At 41.3% G+C, this 21,591-nt stretch overlaps 1 protein-coding gene across 1 annotated transcript in view; it reads right to left on the bottom strand.

The window, feature by feature from the left end:
- xkr7b (XK, Kell blood group complex subunit-related family, member 7b) overlaps positions 1-7,174 on the bottom strand; it is a 108,523-nt gene extending 101,349 nt beyond the window's left edge. Inside the window, exon 1 of the mRNA XM_084918244.1 lies at positions 6,490-7,174. Coding sequence (XP_084774370.1) covers positions 6,490-7,088 — 599 coding nt within the window. The 5' untranslated portion in view covers positions 7,089-7,174. The remainder of the gene's footprint in view (positions 1-6,489) is intronic.
- Between the last annotated feature and the right edge of the window lie 14,417 nt (positions 7,175-21,591).

Genomic DNA, 21,591 nt, shown 5'->3' on the forward strand with positions numbered 1-21,591 from the left:
GTTAGGTTTTAGCAGTAAGTACCACTGACTGCAGTTATCAGGAAGATGACTGTTTCAGTCCTCTCATAGTGTTTGTGATCAACTCCAAACATAAACATACAAAATCCGAGTAAATTGTTGCAAGTGTTTCACGTCTTTCCAGCTTCAGTAGGAAATCCCCTGGAGTTCTCAGAAAACCTTTCTAACAAACCCCCAGATAAAGAAATGTGACCTTGCTGCTTTCATCTGGATTTTAAATGTAGATGAGGGAAAAAAGATAAACAGCCGAGTCTCCACTTTAGGAAAGGTGAGTCGACCTTGATTCCAAACCTGACGTGTCTTTCTACTGAAAGGCATTGTGGGTTCTGGTCCGGCACTTGTAGCTGTCAATAGCGGTCTGTATCTCTTAAGAAGGATTTTCCCCCACACAGTTGTTGAACACCACGGGTAAATGACAGCCTGACCTACACCTCGTGTTTCAGGTCAATAAAAGCCTCTGCTTTCACTGTGCTGCTGCAAACATCTGCACAGTGAGATCAGGGACATTCAGGAAGATGTCTAAAACTGGCTTCTGTCTTTCTATCAGTGTTTACACACATTTAGACGGATTCATCCTCTAACGACTGACAGTTAAACACAAAACGATACCAGTAAAGATAAAGGTCAGCAAAGCTGGGGATTGTTCTTTGATTGGGCTTCATAAAATAAAATCCTAAGAACCAGGTAGATGTTTGCTCATAACTTCTCACAGAAATTTCATTAAAGGGCAGTTTGAGGAAATTAAACCGACTTGTACAAAGAGCCCATATGGTGCTCGCTATCAACAGGCAGAATTTAAAACTATACACAGTAGAACACCTCAAAGTGTTGAGGGTTAAATAGAGATTAGTGATGCATTTGATACTTCTGACCGTCTGTCAACTTTACTAAATCTAATTTACGCAGCAGGGACTGAGAAAAGCTTCGGTACCAAGATAATGATGAACTGTTGGATGGCTGTGATTGTTAGGGCAGCTTTTCCTCGAGACATGGAGCAGGTTTTCCACTAATTGGGATGTCGGATGCTCGATTTGCAGCTCCTGCAGGCAAAGTGACTTTGGGGCAGATACTGAACATCCTCCCCCCAAAAAAAGTGCTCGTAGTAGTCGTGTAATAATATATAAACACACCATTTTTATCTGACAGTTTCTCAACCACTAGTTTGTTTAGCCTTTAACGGGACACTGTTATCTTTATGATCATAGGGACCAGGAACAAGAGAACCCTGGAGAGGTGGAGGTGTGGACTGGAAAAAAGAGGAAGGGTGGTAACAAGGCCCGCTGTGATGTACGGTTCAGAGAAGGTGGTGCTTAAAAAAAGATTCAGGACTGACAGTGTTAAGATTTTCATTCAGAGTGATGAAGATAGAGAAGATTACAGATGATTATATAACAGAGTATGGAGACAGAGTTAGAAAACCAATGATCAAACTGAGATGGTTTGGACACATGCAGAGGAAAGATGGATGATATATTGGGAAAAGGATGCTGAATATGGAGCTCCCTGGCAGGAGGAAAAGAGGAAGATCACAGGGAAGAGGATGCTTGGATTTCATGAGATGGTCCACTGTGGCAAGCCCAGAGAGAGCAGCCAGAAAATATATATGTGCATGTGGACACACCCTTTGGTGTCATCAATCATATATGTGCCACATGATCATGCAGGTACCTACTGATTCCCCCCTTAAACTGCTAATGCTGTGTTCCAGTGTACTGCAAACTCACTAACTTGCCTTTCCACAGAAAGACATATATAAGTGGTCTAAAATGGGCAAATGTACAGACTGTCATCGAGGTTATGAGTGTAGCTAACAGGTTGTCAGACACTTTGCACATTCAACCATCCAAACAAACTCTAACATCTTTTTTTCTGAGACCGCTACAATAATATCACAACAATATCACGATCCATTCAAATCTGACCACTGACTATGAAGACAATAAACAAATATTTTCCACCTGACTGTTTTTTAATCTTTCATTTTCACAGAAAGAGATAAAAGTTGCATTTGTGTAGTGAAGGAAATCATAATGAGCAGTGAAAAGGCAAACTGGTGTAAATGTCCCAAATACCTGCGAGCTCCTGTGTCTTATTTGGACAATGAATGTTACTTGCGGCCTTTTATCTGCTGCCAAAGCCAAACTTCAGCCTGCCTGTGTAATTTCATCAGCTTTCCCCCAGAATGCCTGCGATGTTGACTTTCATTCTATCAAAATGCATTTTGCAGGCATACGTTAGGTTTCATACTGCAATGATCAAATCCTAATAATCACACTGGAGGGAAAACATCTTGAATTCACTTCCGCCTTAGCTGAAGAAATCTCAGCTTCTCAAACGTAAACCTGCAGTCAGAGTCGAGTCATCAACAGTCTGAGCCCAGCCCGACTCTCCCGGCAGCAACTACCCCATTAAAACCAACTCATTCTCATTCTCCAGCTCTCAGCATCTTATTGTTGTTCATTAATGCGCTTCATTACGGAGTCTGCATGTAATTATACTCATACGAATTCCCGCATGCTCTTTCTTTCCCCTGAAATAGTTGATGTTCTGTGAATCTCCATTTAATCTCGTGTTTTTCCGTGTTTGTCTACGGAGGTTCGGAGGCGAGCTGCCGCCCCGCGCCCTCGCCTAAAGGATGATTCAGTCTGAGTTAGCGGACCTTTCTGCTCAGTGAAAATCTAAGAAGCTATTTTCAATCTTTTTGGAAATTATGCAGTCACAATAAAATGTGTCTTTGAATAAGACACTGGTCCGGTTCTTCAAAGTGTCAGATTTTTGTTATATGGGAGTAAATCAAAGGCACAGGCCGCTCGTCATGTACAAATTTCAGTTTGTTTTCCTGAAAGCTGAAATAAATTATGCAACAAGAACAAGCAAAAAATTGCTCTGTTGAATTGTCAGCCTTATTGTTGCTGGAAAATATCATTTTTCATTGTTGCACAACTGAGACGCTTTTCTGTAGAACAATGCAGCGAGTGTTTGTGTGCTTCTTTTAAATCTTTCTTTGTTACAGACAAATGTTTTTTGGGTTTTTTACTACACTATTCAAGTCTTGGGTCTGACTTCAGGATATTTTTTCTATCATCTCAGTCATGTCTCGATCCAGCTGGTGTTTTGACTGTAACTTGCTTCACCCTCAGGTCTTTGCTTTCCCTTCAGTCCCTCCTTTTTATTCGCCTCGATTTATCTGGCCAGCGTTACTTACTGCTCTTGGAACAGATGATACGAGTTGCTCTGCAGTCGGTAAACAGGTTCTACTATTTAAAAAAAAGAGATCCCACTGGTAACTGGTTAAGCGGGTTATTATGACCCATAATTACTTCCTGGTGTGACTGGCATCTCTAATGGCTGCAGTAATTATGAGGGAAGCATGCGGGTTAGGACTGCTGGTATTTCAAGGCAATTTCTGCAGGATTTTTGTTTCACTTTAACAGTTTAGTGCACTTCCTTCTTCAGAATCAACATGGTAAACAATTAACTTGTGATAATGGTGCTGGCGTCATGTTTTTGTGTTGACCTCGAGCTGAGAGTTGTACACTGATATGGGCTTGCTGCTCAGACGGACCCTCAAAGCACTGAGAATAATTGTGCTGCATGCTCACATAGCTCTGGGTCTGTTGGTCTGACAGTGGAAACATATATTTAAAAAAAACAGAAAGAGAGCAATTCAGACACCTCTAGGATGAGTAAAATTACAAAGGGACCAAGGTACCAGGAGAGGGTTACCGAGGTAGCCACGCCTGGGGGGAGGTGTTTGAGGGAGAGTGCCTGGTAGTGGGGCTTAGCACGTGGGGTCCAGCCGGGCACAGCCCAAAAAAGCAACATGGGCTCTCCCTCCTGTGGGCGCACTACCTGCAGGAGGCACCGTAGAGCTTCAGAGCCATATGGATTTGGTGGTGGAGCAGATGCCCTGGTGGTCTGACCACTAAAAAAAGAACTGACTTCAGGGAGTTTTCTTTGGCTCCTGTATGTTATACTTAGATACTTTTGTGTTTTGTGGTGTGCTGCATTGAGTAAAGGATTATGCTATATTTAAAAGGCTGCTTGAGAGACATGCACCTCAAATGAGACACACGATAAATGGACTGGAGCTTATCTACTGCTTTTTTACTCGAGCACTCAGAGTACTTTTAGCAGCATGTCTCATTCACACAAGTGCTTTTTCACAACAGCCACACACATCCACACTCCAGCGATCGCATCTAAAGGAACCTGGGTTCAGTATCTTGCCCAGGGACCTTACAATATAATAATATAACCTTACATTATGCAGTGCCTAGAGGTGACTGCAATTACGTGAGTGTAATCGAATTTAATTCAATTGAACTGAATTAAAATGTTATAGTAAAAAAGTTCCTTCTACTCTACTAACTGGTAATGGTTGAGCTGGTTGTGGCAGAGCTACAGGAAGGTGCTTCAGTCCAGTTATCAGCAGCTTAGAGGTTTGAAGAGTCCAGAGTTTAATCTGTGATGTTTTATGATTATCTGTAAAACATTAAAGAAGGAAAATGTCTTTTATGTCTTTTTCAGACTTTTCCCTACACATTTATTTGTAATTGTTTTTTGTATTTTCATCTGTTTGTCACTGTTTTTATTTATTGTACTTTGCCTGACTTGATAAATATGTGGTAATACAACTGGGTTACTTGATTACAGCACTTTGTAATTGTCACCATACATAAATTTGTAAACATCTAAATGTCTTATGTTGTAATTAGAATTTATTTTATTTATTTAAAAGCTCATTTGAGATATTTCATTTTGACTCTGGCAGCGTTCACAAAAACTTGTTTCATAATGTTTTTTCACATTTGAAATGAACACACAACTTCATGTGTGAGTCTGATGTATTATATACACAGTGCTTCACGTTGTCTAACAAAAAAAAGTCTTTCATTTCTAGAGATTTGGGCTATGTGAAACTTCCATATTCGAGTCAACCCTTTTGCACCCAGCAAAAACTTCTTGAAAAGACGACTTTGTCAGATGTCTCGAGTACGTCGAGATTTGAAGAGCGAGAGGTGAAAAGACGTCTTTTCAGGTCAGTGAAAAGACACGCCTTCACTTCTAAATTTAGTTAAAAGTGAAAAGACACCTCTTCTTTCTCAGCACATCTGCAGACTCCTCAGCCAACCATCAGACTGTGACCCGGAGCGTCCTGTGAGGCAGTGTGACTCCATGTTTCAGGTTTTGACTGTCCACAGGCACGTGCGAATAAGCTCACCATCCAACGCTCAAAGAGACCCAACCCCAAAAGATACTTGATTTACATACAGATATATGAACATTTATAAATAATTTTTTTATAGTTTAAAAAATGCTGTTTTGTAAAACTAGTCTGTGTAGCCACAGTGAAAACAACTGTAGCTGTCTGATTGGTCAAAAAAAGGAGTTTACAAAGAAGGCGACTCGACTTCTTTAGGTTTGGTGAAGGTGTTTAACCTCTGATCCAAGAGGCTTCTTCAGTTCTAAAGCTAATAACGTGCAGACTCCCAGGTATTTAAACCCTGGTGGATGCTGTGCCCACTATTAATGCTCCAAACTCCTAAGACTGCCATGGGCTGGATGACTGAGAAGCTACACAGTCAATCAAATGTTGTGTTTAAAATATATAAATTCTACAACAAGGTTGGATGTGAGGTTGCTGAACATTCATCTTTTTAGAGTTCTTTCTGGTATATCTATGTTTCATCTTTCACTTTTACTTTCAAACTTCTTTTGACTGGTTAACCAGATTTTTCAACATAAATGGACTTTTGGTGCATGATGGGTAAAGTCTAACAGAGTTAATGTAACAGGAAAGGAAATCAGTTTGAAATGTGTTGTGGGAATGCTCGTTTAAAGATTCAGCCCATACATTTCAACCATCCCAAACTACTCTGCTTGTAAAAGAAGGGGAAAAAAGATCCAGTGTGGAAATCACTAACATGACAAGCAGCCAGAGGAAAGCAGCAACGAGGTCTAAACCACAGCGCCTTGATAATGTTCCTGTCAACATATCAGGACCATGACAGTCGGAGGCATCGGGGGGCAGAAACTACATGTTGGAGCTGTATGCAGCCGTGCAGCTGCTGTCACAGGCGGGACTGGAGTGGCAGGTGGACCAAAAGGTTCAGTCCAGGGGAGCTCATCGCATTTTTACGACTGTTTAAAGTTGTGCGTGAACGTGGATACTACACGGCAGCTTTGGAGGAAGGAGTCGCGCTGTCTTCGTTTATTTCTGCACATGGAAGAGAGAGGGAACATTTCGGACACATGCACATGCGATGACGCGCGCGCACACACATCGAGAGCCTAAACACACAGACACACTTTCTGGCACACACATGGAGATCTCCGTGCAGGATAGCGTTGAGAACGCATTGCCAGCGCACATATTACGCACACAGAAGTGCGCTTTGCACACACACACGCGCGCACATGCACGCAAGCACGCCCCTCTCGCTCCCCACGCCACTCCAGCGGTCCTACCTCCACACTTGCCCCAGGTGCAGGACGTGAAGCACGGTCTGAAAGACCCACATACAGACGGTGCAGCACCTCCAGGGGGTCCCGACTCTCCCCGCCGTCGCTGGCGGGGCAGAGGACGCGTACACCGGTGTAACATTCGCGGCGTTCACCGCCACCGCGCTCCCGCCGCGCTGGTCGCTGTCCTTGGTGCTTAGAGTGCCGTCTCCCGCCGCGGCTGCTCCGCCTGCCGCTGCTCCGCTCCCGCTGCAGCTCGCTGCTCCTCCTTCCCCGCCGCTCAGCTCCGCGTAGTCGTACACGAACCACCTGAAACTCAGCACCTGCACGACAGCCGAGGGCACCACGACAAAGACGAGCGTCAAGCCGAACCACCAGTTTTCGCCTCTCAGGTAGTAGTCGGCAGCCAGCCACAGGTCGGTCGCGCCGTCGGAGAAAAAGACGAGCAGGGCGCAGAGCACCCAGCAGCAGTCCAGCAGGGTGTAGGGCTTCCCGCCGGCGGCGGTGCAGCGGGGCCGGGCGGCGGGGTTCCCCGGCTCCGAGAGGCTCCTGGGCGTGTTGTCATCTTCCACAGACACCGCTGCTCCATCCGACTTAGCGGCCATGTTGGTTAGGATAGGAGAGAAAGACAGAGAAAGAGGTGGGGAAACGGGAGAGAGAGTGAGAGAAAGCGAGGGAGAGGGAGAAGGGAGGGGGCTGGCTGTTTGCAGGAGAGAGTGTGAGAGATTACATCATAACTAGCCTCATCATCAGCCAATTAATTGCGAGGCATCATTACTAAGAGCGCTTTTAACACCGTGACACCAGCGCGATGTTTTCGGGACATCCAGCGTGCAGGCAGACAGTCCCGCAAATAATTACGACCTGCGGGGTTGTGCTTTTAAACCTATTATCGAATGTGCCCTACCTCCGCAGCACCAGCGCACATGTTACACTCACATTAAGGTAATTTTGCTTGCACCATATGAGTTAACGACTTAGCTGGCTACTGTCAGTGAAGGACTCAGCGTTTTTATGCACATTCAATCTGCCTTCAGGCAGTAAATGTTAAATGTCCTGTGCTTTCACTCAAAAACCACGACCCCTTGATCATTAAGACACTGGGTGGCTTTGCACTCAGCGGTCTTTACGGCAGTAGTTCGACTGACATCATTTGGGTTTATCATCGAGAGAAAGCAGAGCAGAGGAAGCTGCTTCACATTCAGACAGATGTTTAGGAGCTCTTAAGTGAAACTACAGTCTTGCCACAGTCTGGGACGGAAAGGTTAAAGGGTTAAGCTCAGTTTTTTAAATAATTTTTGTCTGGGTTCTTCTCTGCATACACTCAGCAGCAGTTTCACAGGCTCGTTTTATCCTCTCAGAGTAACAAGCCACAGTCTGGATGATGATTTTTATTTGTATGAGGCACACAGTGACACACGTATCATGACAATATGACAGACAATAGCAAGACCTGCTTTTGATTGCTTTAAAATAAGGAAACACTGTAACTAATTGTGCATTTGCTGGCTGTTGGAATAAATAGAAAAGCAAAACAGGAAACTTGATTTTGGTACAAGGGTTGTTGATATTATATATAAAAACACAGAAGCATGGTGGACTGAAGGAAATAGCCAAGGTTGGTTTCAATGCCTTCTTTGCATGTGTTACATCTAATCTGTAATATGGTAATTAGGCTGTAATTACTAGTTGCTGTCAACATAGAAGAACCATAGACTGTATATAAAAGATGCACCTGTTTGGCTCGCAACAACTCAGTGCATACACAGACACGGCCGACCTGCTGATGTTCAAACTGAGCATCAGTGACTTTGAATGTGACGTGGTCGTTGGTGCCAGACGGGCTGGTCTGAGTATTTCAGAAACTGCTTATCTTCTGGGATTTTCTCACACAAGCATCTCTAAGGTTTACAGAGAACGGTCCAGAACAGAGAAGAATATCCAGTGAGCAGCAGTTCTCTGGGTGAAAATGCCTTATTGATGCCAGAAATCAGAGGAGAAGGGCTAGACTGCTTTGAGCTGATAGAAAGGCAACAGTGACTCATTACAGCCAACGTATGCAGAAGAGCATCTCTGGACACACATGTTGAACCTTAAAGCAGATGGGTTACAGCAACAGAGCACCACACTGGGTCCCCCTCCTGTCTCCTCCTTCAGTTCACACATGCTCAACAAAATGGGAAAATAGAAGATAAAAAATGTTGCCTGGTCTGATGAGTCTCAATTCCTACTACAGCATTTGGATGATAGGGTCAGAATTTGGTGTAAACATGAAAGCATTCGTCTATCTTGCTTTGTATCAATGGTTCAGGCTGCTGGTGGTGGAGTGGGATATCTTCCTGACACACTTTGGATCTCTTGAAGATCATTTAAGTGCCACAGCCTACCCGTGTACTGTTGCTGAACATGTCCATCCCTTTATGATCAGAGTGTCTGCAGGTAAAATCGTGTCCAACCAGGTACTAGCAAGCTTTGATCTATTGCTACAGATCATGTGAGTGTTCATCCTGATTAACGTTTGTGATTATTTTCATGTTTCAAATCTTACTGAATACAATATGCTCCTTATTTTGTAAGTTATGGTTCTAGTTAAAGTCAAAACGGAGAATAAGCCTAGCGTGCTGCAGGGTGGCCTTACTGCAGCTGTGTGGATGTGCAATCGGTCGCAGCATGTCCAGCTTTGAAACACAGATATGGCAATGGTGAAAAAGTCTTATTTGATTTTGTTTGCAGACTATGAAATTAAAAAGAGGACTCGGGCAGCAGAGTATTAGCTACGCCAGCTATGTGAGCTTTAAACTGCACACTGATGAGCAGCCAGAAAGGGTGCACTACTTTGTATCTCTACATGCAAGGGAAATGGAGCATCTTCACCTTTTCTGGACCAGCGAGCCCACTCGTTTCTACTGAAGAAGCCAATGTAATGCAATTTTAAATGTTTCTTATATATATGAAATATGTGTTAGATTGGAGAAAGTGCCTGTTTCAGTACTGTTTCTGATTTTAGCTGCTTGTGAAGAATCAGAGTAAAAAGAAGCTGTGTGTGACGTGTGATCAAAAAAAAAAATACAAGATATTGACGGGTAATGAAAGAACGTGTCACCTGCTGCAACGACGTCTCCGTGATGTGCGATGTTGATGGGTTTTTGGACAACAATGGAGCTCTAGGGCGCAGTGCAATGACACATATCAGGATTTGGATATGCTGACAGTATGAGTCGGTGGGATTAACTCACTTTTGGTTTTCTAATTGGATTTTTTGGCACCAAGAAAAGAAATGGAAAAAAATGTGAGACTCATCCCAGAAGATTTCATTAGCATCAGTTGTTGAAGGAGGTGTATTTATTTGGCAGCAATTCAGCCGTATCCATTTCCTAATATCCTCAGCTGGTCCCGGAGCAGCCACTCTCCAACCTCACAGGCAGCCTCTGTTTTAGCATCAGGGTCTTTAAAGTGCATTTGTCTGATTGTAATGAGGCAGTGATGCATAGAGCTGACAAGACACAGAGCAACTGGTCTGTTTACAGCAGTGACCATACTAATTGAAAAGATCCCATAAACTCTGAGCAGAATAGGCAATAAAATTCTTTGGTGAATTACTTCTCTGTGCTTCACTGCCCTCAATGAACTAATCAGCTGCCATGTTTCCACATCAGGGCAGAGGAGGGCTTAAAGAGCCAAATTCAATCCAAAATATCTGCAGATCCAGTCAAGTTCATTTGAAGCTTCCTTTCTGCAAATTGACTGCCTCGGTTTTCTTTTCTTTCTTTTTCTTTAAGATTCATTCAGACTCCAAACTCAGCTCATAAGGATGACTGTCACAACCACACTGCAGAAGATTCCCACAGTTCACACTATAATTCAGTATGTTGATGGCTGAGGAACTAAAACGTCTGACAGATCATCTGGACCTCCTGGGGGTTCAGTTATGAGGAGCATTTTTTCACATATCTGAGTTGTTCACATTTTTTTGTGTCAATATTTTAGTTCCAGTTACTCTTTTCTTGGTTTTAGGGAACTAAACTACTTGGACAGGCATGATTGGTTTTTTATCTTGGGTTTTGGAAAAAGTCCAAATTTAGGCTGAAGCACACCCGTTTACCACCTTTTGGTGACTCCATATGTGCCATATAGGGTGCAGGTATCCCAGGTACTTAATCCATGGAGAGGAATTCCCTTTGCAGGTGCTCCAGATAGGGACTGACTGACTCAGTCAAGACTGATCTCAAGACTGCACCATAGCCTAGATTCTACGACCTTCTATAGGTAAAACATAACTAACAGCAAAAGATTTTCCCAGCTGTCATAGTGCGAGAGGCAAAGTAGACCCTGGACAGGTTAACGGTCCACTGCAGGGATCACACAGTGAGTGAGACGACCACACAATCACCAGTTAGCTTAACATAAACGCTCATGGCTTTTCAGTCCTAGATGACACCCACGCAGGCACTACGAGTACATGTAACCTCGCCACAGAAAGGCCCCAGCTGACCACTGCACCAGTGTGCCATCATTTACCTTAAGACAGGGGTGTCAAATTCCAGGTCTTGAGGGCCGGTGTCTTGCAGGTTTTAGATCTCACCCTGGGTCAACACACCTGAACCAAATGATTAGTTCATTACCAGGCCTCTGGAGAAGACATGTTGAGGAGGTCATTTAGCCGTTTAGATCAGCTGTGTTGGATCAAAGACACATCTAAAACCTGCAGGACACTGGCCCTCGAGGCCTGGAGTTTGACACCCTGCCTTAAGAAATAAATGGATGCAGACGTTCCCTTGTTTCATGGTTTACTCATAAATTCCACCACAAGTTATTATACACCATTGAAAAGATCCAAAGAAGGTGCAACAGTTGTCAAATTAAGACAGTCATTGAGGATGTAGAGAAAAAGAAAGATGTTTTGTTTGTCAGTCTCAGTTTTGAGGGAAGAAAACACTGAAAAAAAAAAGATGGGGAACAAACTCTCAGCTTGGAATTTCAGAGAAAGGCAAAACAAAAGTTCACACAAGGACATCAGACGATTTGGCGAGACTTTTTATTATAGCACAGAAAAAATCATCATCATCAACTTGCTTATTTAACTTACTCATGGTTGAAAATATGAATGCGAGCCACATATTCTTCCTTTATAAATGTCAAAGTTTTGTTTTATGTGGGCAAAGGCATACACAGCTGGTATTTGGTGTTTAACAACTTCTAGAAGTTTAAAGATGATGCTGTAGCTGTTGCCAGTGGCACAGAGATAATACACAGAATCCAAACTATTTAAAACATTTTCTAATTAGGTAGCTTCAATTTATTAGAAAACGTCCTTAAATGTTCTGTAAGCCCACATATTTCACACATTTAAATACTCGGATCAACAGAGAATAAAAAAGATTTCCTAAATGAAGTTTCACAATCCCAAATGGTTTTTAATGGCTCAGTGCTGTATAATTCAAAGCTCGGAGTGTTCTGGTTTTTGTTTCACAGCATAATAGACATACACAGATTTGTCTGAATATTTTTTTTGATAAATGATGCCCAATTATGAGTTTGCGACTAAGGGGAGCTAATTAGAGATCCCAGATCATCACAGCTCCGTCTCTGACAGCCTTTTAAAAAAAAATACAGCTTCTGAGTTTCTGCAGTGAGGACAAAACTCTCATCATACTTTCTTATCACAATTAACATAAACAAAAGTTTTTTGCAAAGTTTTCCATAAAATATAAAACACAGAGACATTGAATATTTTAGTTTGGTCTGACTTTAAGAGTGAATAAAAAGAAGGTGGACACCCGCTTTCCTTTTTGACCTTTAGTAGTGTAATTATAGCAGTTTAATGAAAGGTCAGATTTTCAGATGTGATGTCTCGTAGGTCTGACTGAGAAGTAACCGGAGTGAAAAGACAAAGCCTGCTTTACTTTTTTCTAATTTAGATAGACTGTATATAAAAAAATGGGTGTGGTCAGCAACTTCACCCATTGGTTGGTTGGTTGGGGTGAAGCCCCACTGTGAAGCCTCAAGATGAGCATTTTCACTGTCGCCTGTTTAAGCCTTTAAGACCTACCATAGAACCAAGTCCAGCAGAGCTTATCTTTATATTTTTACATGCTGTAGTCCCATTTTTGGGACCATTTATATTTATATAGCCCAAATTCACCCAAATTCTAATAATATGTATGCAATAAGTCCATAGTAACGACATAAATTGCAAAAAAAAGTGCAAAAAACTACAAAAAAAAAAATTGAAAGTCGTTTTTGTTTTGTTTTTTACATATATTTCCAGTTAGAGAAATTTAACAGGTTTATCCCTCAAAACTTTAAATACAAAGAAGTTGCACAAAATAGTTTCCAACCACAAGAAATTTATTTTGAGTGTCTTCATAGTTTTATTTTTGAGATACGCCAATTTTTGTGTACTGCAGGGAAGACGAAAATAAATATTATAATGCAAATTTGCAAAAAAACAAAAAAAAAAAATGCATGTGCATCAAAATAAACTATTTCCAGCAGTGCAATTTGAGTTCTAAGCATCCCAGAAACTATACAGAAAAGCATAAAGTTTAACATGACTTTTATCAAACTTACTGAATATCATGTTGTGTTGAACAGCCCAACAAACTGATCAGGAAACTGTTTGAGATCATAGATTACGGGAGTCAACCAGGAGTTGCCCACCTGCACCAGCTTCACTTTTCAGGCCTAGAAGCTCCAATCAAGTCAAGTCAAGTGGCACAGTGAAGCAAGACAACGTTCCTCCAAGACTATGGTGCCGCATATAACAATCTACACAGGACTACGTAAAGTGCAAGTCTGCAAAAGTTGCCCAACAAAACAAAGACAGAACAGAACGATACAGACCCAAATCAGTGCAATAGAAAAGTGCAACAATGACAGTGGGTTGTGCAAAAGACTGAGCATTGTGCAAAACTTGAATCAACTTTTGTGTACCATTTTATGACCTTTGCTGGAAGTCTACAGTTGCACGTGAGGTAACAGTCTTAGAAATCCACAAACTTCAAATCAGAATTACTTCAGCTCAGCAACAAATAGTTTCATTACAAAATTAAAGCAGTACAGAAAAGGAAAACACTGATCCCAGCAACTAAACAATACAGTGGCCAAATGGCAAAGAAGCACTTGTTTAGCTGAGGCATTCAGGTGCAGTAGACCTCGAGTGCAAAGAGGTCATGTTCTTTTAACTAGAGGCCAAAAGGTGAGCAGTTGTAACACACCTCCTATGGGATAGACCTGTTTGAGAGGGGAAAATGAATTTGCAAGTAGGACCTGGTCAAATTTCTTTAAAAATGTGCAATAATAAATCGTGAAAAACCAAACAACACAGTAAATCTTCTCAGATCTTTTGGGTTTGAAGGCCCCCCGGACCCTTTTTATCCTGATTAAAATCCAGCTTTGACGGACATGGTCAATAATAGATACTGTGCAGCCATCCAACCGTGATTCATTGTTATTAGAGGATCAGAGTTTGCCAAGAAAATATTTCCACATCATACATTATCAGCTGCAGCCCAGACTGTTGACACAAGACAGTTTGAAACCATTAATTTGTGCTTCAGTCACCAAATTCTGAGGCTAACGTCTGCAGCCTCGGCACAAAGTGGAAATAATCAGACCAGGATACAATATTTAGTTTCTGTGCCTACTGCAGCTGCAGATTTCTGCTCCTGGCTGTCAGGAGTGGAACCAAAGGTGGTCTTATAGGTGCTCCCCCTCAAGGTTGGACATGTTGTGAATCCCGAGAAGCCTTTCTGATCACTTTTAAAGAGTAGTTCTCTGAGTCCCACAGCCCTTCTGTCAGCTCTAACCTCTGTAGTCTCTTCAATTTGGCATTTCCATCTTGAGAACTCCCTCTCGCTTGATATTTATTTTTAATGCACCAGTGTGTGTAAGCTGGACAGACTGTCGTGGTGAAAAGCTCGGGAAACCAGCTGGTCTGGCACCAACAGTCATGCTACCGTCAAACTCACTGATACGGATGTTTCCAACATGAGGACGAAAAATAAAAATCGTTAAAGTGCTTCACCATTAATAAAGTGTGAGCCGTGTCTCCAAACCAGCAGCAAACTATGCAGAATGAATTGAAATAAAACAAACAAATTATCATAAACAATTACCAGTGCATACATGGCTGAGGAGGCAAAGCAGATGGTCTATTAGTCACAGGTGGTTTGATCCTCAGCTTCTCCTGCATGCATGACAAAGTGTCCATGGGCAGGACCTCCAAATTGACGGATTGATGGATTGCATCTTGCATGGCAGGTGTCACTTAGCTGCCCGTGAAATGGTGAGTGAGAGTGAAACAGCAAAGCATGCTTTGGATACAAATGCATGCTTTTACCATTCACCCCCAGCATAGACCATTTACAGACAGAGGACAGGAGGCATTAACCAAATATCCTTCCTATATGCAAAATGATTTACTCATGAAGGTGGAACCTGTCAGATTTGTCTCATGCAAAATAATATTCACTTAGTGCTTATGAGTCATGCAAAGCATTTACCATATGGCTTATCTATTATCCCCACATGGGATAAAGCTTTCATGTACCTTAAACTTGTGCTTCACAGCATGTGTAATTCCAGCACTGCTGCAAACATCTCTGCTTTTATTCAGTCGTCCAGTTCGTTTTTTAAAGATGAATCTGGCAGCTCCAGCTACTTCTCGCTGTTTGTATTTCTGTAGTTTAGTGAGGCACATTTGACACGAACATTTTAGAACATCAACACAATGCAAAGTCTTTTTCTTTTTTCATAAACATTCTTTATTTTCCAACATTTTCATTAAAAAGTCTTTCTCAGGTTTCCTTAATTTGCAAACAATACTCGCGTTTCTCTTCCTGCTCAGCTCCATCCACCAGTTATCTGCATGATTATCTGGACATTTCTTCTGTGCAAGATACAGGAAGTGAAAGAAACCATCAGTGGAGTAAACGGACGGTGACATGGCTCCGGAAATCTGCAACAACCGTGTTGTTACCAGAGAACCCATGCAGACACAGGGAGAACATGCCAACAGATTCAAACCCAGAACCTTTTTGCTAAATGTTAGCATGTACTGGTCTGTGTTTGTGTTATCCCTGCCATAGACTGGTGGCCTGCTCACCAGTCTAATAATACTTTATTAATCCCTAAGGAAATTATGTTATTATTGCAATTATTGTTGCCTACTTTTTAATACTCTATAATGATTTTACTCAACAATAACATAAAGTCTATCTTTTTAGTACCTTAAAATAAAACCTTCCAATGCAAAAGATATTGTTTTCTAGAAAAATAGAAAATGTATTAAAATCATAGAAGTCAAATTTGGTAAATACCTTTTTTGTGAGGGGAAAAAGGTATTCCTGCAAACTTTAAAAAAAAAACTAGTGCTCTGTCATGGCTAAAAACTGTAATATTTTTAAAAAATACAGTAGATGAAGCTTCGGTTCTGAAATGCAAAGCAACAGCAGTTTGCTTTAAAGCTACACTGTCCCTAACGGCCAGCAGGGGGAGACTGTTCTGGATGAAAAAAGACATTTGGTTATACAGACGTCATGTGGTGTGTTTACAGCAAACTTAAAGTGAAGTTTCTCCTTGTGCTACTCATATTAATGCATTCACTCCACAAATATTTACCTTCAAAAGCTAACAGGAGAAGAAGTACAGCCACCATAAACAGCTGGAATCAAATCTAAGCTTAGCGATCCAGTTTCACCTCGTGTCGCCCATTTAAAGTCACATCAGTGTGTTTCTTTGAGCCTTCAGCTGCCTTGTCTCTGATCACAGCAAACACTTACTGAACTCTTAACTCTTGCTGAATATGACATAATGTTTATTTTATACATTAAAGTTCCCTTCATAGTCAAAAAAGGATGCTAAAGGAGGCCATGCCTTTGGTACGGCCTTGGTTTCTCATTCAGTCACCAAAATCAAAATAGTGACAGTGGAAACACCCAGCTTGAGGCTTCATAATGGGTTTCACTAACGAGTTGGGTGGCTAGCATCCATTTTTCATATACAGGCCACTCCAGTTGCTCCTCAGTAAGACCTGTCTGAGAGATCATGTCCAAATTAGATTTTGATCTTTTCGGTGTAAAAGAGAGAGTTCGGGCATTAAAATGCTCCCCTTCAGAGTCTGCTTCACCTTAAATCACATTCTGCCCGTGCATCACTCACAAGTTGCGCATTTCCTGACAAATGAGGGTCATTATGAGTTTGAGAGCGCAGGGAGCTAATTAGAGGTCTCAGATCAGTGGTGCCACTGCTGTGATACACTTTGGTGAATGCACACAGACTTCAAGCTTCAAAGGGACTTTTAAAACATCTGTGCCAGTCCACTGTTTTTAGGATAATGATTTTTTACATTTCAGATTGCTTGTCAGTGAAGAGTGACAGGAAGGAGGGAAGCAAGATAATGAAGGAAAGCAAACAACCTAATTCTCCCATTGTCCTTTATGCCTCGTGATGCTAATGGCAGATATAATGTATTAGACAGAGTTTGACCAAGATTATTTTAACAATAAAAGCAATGTGTGGGTGTTATCTATCAGTTTTTACCATTTGAATTAGTTTGCAGATGCAAAGTGAACATTATGAGAATCTGCTCGGCTCTTAACATCGGACAAGTCCGTGGCAACCTGCTACGGTCAAGGCTGGAGCTCAGTTACCCTCTTTGTGGAATTGTTGTCTATTTGGCATAGCCAGATGGAAAAGTTTGTGACAGAAAAACTACACATTTAGGACTTCACTTGGAAAGAAAAAAACTAGAGTCTATGAATGTGCTTGTTTAGCAACACAAACGAAGCCCTAACCCTAAATGGGTCATCGAGGGGGCGGCTTTGTAACAAGAACTGGCAAAGTTAACGAAAAGAAAGCAGAACACAGGCGAGGCTCTGGGGTTTTTGACGGAATTGAAGAATGTACCAGATGTTTCTCACAGAGTCGGAAGAAGGAAAGTGTTAGCAGAGAGGAAGAGGTTTTTTTGAGTGACTGAACAAGTAGGTTGTGTTTGGCTGGAGAATCTGGAGTGCACAAAGAATTGCAGGTTAGTAGAAGGAATAGCAACAAGGACCAAAGCCAGAAACCATCAGCAGGGCCTGAATGTCGCTATCACAATCTGTCAGAGTTGATAAAAAACCAAAAAAACAAAGCCAGTCTTAGTGCAGGTGCCTGATTAAAAGATGATGTCTGAGTGTGCCGGCTAGGTGTCTAGTGGGAAGACAAGAAGCTACGCCTGTGAAGTGACACAGAAACACGGAAATATAAATACACAGGGAGGAAAGAAAGTGAGAAAAAGTAAAACCTGCAAGCTGGTGCTGGAGGCTATGCCCTGCACTGCTCACACGTGATTAGGTGATTGGATAATCACGTAAATAAGCAGGTGCACAGGTGTTTCAAATACAGCTTGGCAAAAACACTCGTTCTCATTTAGCGCAGCAGCCGAATTGCCAACAGATGAGTTTCTGAGGTCAGATGAGCATGCCATAGAGCGTGCACAACTCACTTTCAACATCAGTCAGAGGATTAAGACAAAATAGAAAGTGCCTCAGAGTCATTAAAGGAAAGGACGTCCACAAAACTCACTTCTTCAAAGTGATTTATTACATGGAGAATTACACGAAGCCTGCAGAATATTCACTGATCTGAGAAATCCTCCAATACCCCAAAATGTCAAGCTTTTCACAAAAATCACTTCATTTTATATTTTAAACCACGGATGTTAAAAATCCCATCATCGGTTTGGTGTGTTTAAATGCCTGCAGGGTCTGTGGGAACCATTTCAAACCAATCGCATCAAATCAAATCACGCTTTAAAGGAACGAGAGAGAAAACATCGCTGAATTGTCTGGAGGCACATGCAGATTTCCTGAGATTCTCCAGATAAGCACTGACGGTGAAGTTACCCATGTGTCCTTTTACACTTCATGGTTGTACTGTGATGGGACAGATCAGCCTCTACTGCCTTTATTCAAGTATAGAAGTCGTTTCTCAGCTGGTGAGAGATAGAAACCTCTCACTAGCCGATGCTTCTCCCACTAATAATCCTCTCCGGCTTCAAGAAGGATAAGCTGAGGTGAGCAGATGCAGATCCTGGTTCATTAATTTGGACACTGTTTTATTAATATTAATACATTCATTGTTGTTTCAGTTCAGTAAATAATTAACAGGTTAATGGTGCCACACACTGCAGAGAACTTGTAACGCCTGTATGCTAAAGAACACCTTTGTTGACACTGGAAACACTGACCACAGAGAGATAATGGCCACCTGTTTGGAGGCACAACACTGTATACCCACAATATTAGGCACGGCTGTGTCTTATTGTACTCTAGTGTGATTATCCCCACTCCCTGCGCTCACCTGCGCTTACGCAGACATTAACAATCCAGGTCTCAGCGGGCGTCAGTTTACCTCAAATCTCCTCTCTCGTCTTTGTTCGCTCTCTTTGAGGCATTTTTATGCCGTGAATTTTGTTGTTTGGAGACGGAGTTTATAGCTTTCAGGTTGGGGATTTCTTCTCTTTTGTAATCATAGTTAGAACACTTATGGTTTAAGGATTAGGTTTTTGTGTTTCTTTGTGCTTCAGCCACAGTTTGATTCCCCATTGTTTCCTGTTTTTATGCTCATACCACAGTTTTAAGTCTCTTTGATTTTTAATATGATCTTTAATTTATTAAATAATTATTATTTCTTGTTAGTTCTCTCTATGTTCTCACTTTATTCTTTAATGATCTTTAGTCTTAGTTATTGCAGTTTTGAAATCTAATTTCTCTCAGTGTTTTTTTTTTTTTTTCTTCTATATATCTGATTCCTTGTATTTTGCTTTATTTTACTAGCCTCGCAGTATGGCTCCATGTCAGGTGTGTTAGTACTTTGCTTCTGTGTTTTTTGGTCTGTTTTACTTTAATTTGTGTCATTTGTGTCTTTCCTTCAGTTTTACTTCTTGTGTGTCATTACCCTGATTGTGTTCAGCCATGCCTCGTTTCCCTCCTGTTTCCACTTTACCTGATTATCTGGCGAGTATAAATAGTCCTGTCTTCCCTGTAGTCTTTGTCCTTCTTGTGTGCTACCTGCCTGCTCTGGATGTTGTTTGTGGGGTCCCTGTGGATTTTGTACACTGGACCTTTTGCTTGACCTAAATAAAAATGTTATTTATTTATTTTTCAAGACTGTCTCTGAGTCCTGCACCTAGGTCTGCTCTCTGCTGAACATGGATCTGCAGATAAATGCACTCCAGAAAAACATTCCTGCAGAGCACAAGTAACATGATTCTAAGTATTTTGTGCATGTACACAGTATACAGAGACCACATAACAAATAAACTGGACTTTATGGTTAAATGCACTCAGGCACAGCGTGGACAGCCTAGTGTGAATCCACCCTTAAAGATTTGCAGGTCTGCAGTCAGGAAACAGTGGCGTGTGACACATTTGGACTTCAGGGACCCTGGGTGAATGTGATGTATAGAGTGAGGCTGAACGTTAGCTGTCCATTCACAGTTGCATTTACACAGATTCCTTTTTACTTTGCCTGGTGGATTTTTCAGTCTTGTATTATTTAAACTATTCTTTAGATCACCAACTAAATACCAAGTCTGTTCTGAGGATTAAGTCAGTGGTAATTGGCCTGCGTATATTAAACCTAACGTTTTTTTCCTTCTTCTCTACTGGTTGCTATTTTGTGCAGCTCTGCTCCTGAGTAGGTAACAGGTAACCATTGGAAACACTGGGAGGTACAGCTGAACATAGTAGAACTAACTTTAAAAGTAACTCTGGAAGTAAGACATTTTAAACCGAACCACGTTTATAGTTTATTGTAAACACTGAAATGCTGGTGAACTGATGTGAATATTCATGCACACACAAGCTGATGATGTACACATCCGGTAGTCCTGGTTTTTGTTTTCTAAAAGATGATTATAGAAGATAAATCCTCTATATTAACTCATGACATAATTTGGTTCTTTAATTTTGGGGATAAAAAAAAAACAAGGTTAACTCTTTACTGGAGTAATAAGGAAACAATGCTTTTTCATGTACAGCCAGCAGCAGTCTGTGAATGGTGTATAAACTGCTGAGTGGAGAGCTGTCCATTAACTTGGCCCCATCAGCTTGCTTAGCTCTTTCGCTCTCATAAATCCTTTGCTTGGACTTTTCTGCCTCCTCATCAGTGAGCATCCAGTCTGAGAGAGCTGATGGCTTCAGGCTCCTCTACGTAAACACACATGCCTATTTATTATTTTCATAATATTAGCTTTTGTCTGACAAACACAACAGGTACTCACTAGAATTCTTGCTGCTAAGAAAAAAGGTCCTGTTTGGTTAATTTACTTCTTTTCTTTCTTTCTGAGTATCTTTTATGTTCCTAGGTAGATGGAAAAAAGTAGCTTTATTCCCAATTTGTAGATTTTCAAGTAGATTGATTTTTTTTTTTTTTTTTTTGTTATGTAATTAAAATCTCAATTAAGAAACTCCTGGATAAAGAAATGGTGTTGCAAATTTCATAAAATCTGTTACAAGAGTAAACACATACTGTGCTGCAACTGAATAAAAAAACCTGGGTTTGGAGTCAAACTGAGAAAAATAATGAAGCATATTTGTAGTAGCCAATGTTTACTAACACTAAACCATAACCTTTGCATTGGATGTGAACAGTCAGTATATATTATATAGTCTGTGTTCTACTACTTGTTTCCTGTCACTTTATTATAAAGAATCAGAAAGACTTTATTTATCCCCAAGGGCCAATTAAGACTGCTTACATAGCACCTTTCTACTCAGTTTGGCCACTCAAGGAATGTGTCTGTGATTTTTCCCAGTCACATACACATTCATACTGTGCCTTTACTTATACCTAAGCATTTTTTTCAATCTAATATTCACACACATCGAGAGACTCACACTCCCAAGGATCCATCAGGGGCAACTCAGCGTTGAGTATTTTGCGGTCTCTGGCACAAGGATCGACCGACGTTCTGATTTTTAGACGACACAATCTACCACTTGAGCCACAGCTGCTGGTTAATCTGGAAAATGCGGGAATTATAAAACTGTACAGAAGCTGTTAGAATTGGCTGCACCTACTTTTTTGCTCAGACTTAAGCAGACTGGACATTTTAAATCT

The sequence above is a fragment of the Perissodus microlepis genome, chromosome 20 (assembly GCF_051167445.1).
Source record: "Perissodus microlepis isolate ML-2025 ecotype Zambia chromosome 20, ASM5116744v1, whole genome shotgun sequence".
Taxonomy (NCBI): domain Eukaryota; kingdom Metazoa; phylum Chordata; class Actinopteri; order Cichliformes; family Cichlidae; genus Perissodus; species Perissodus microlepis.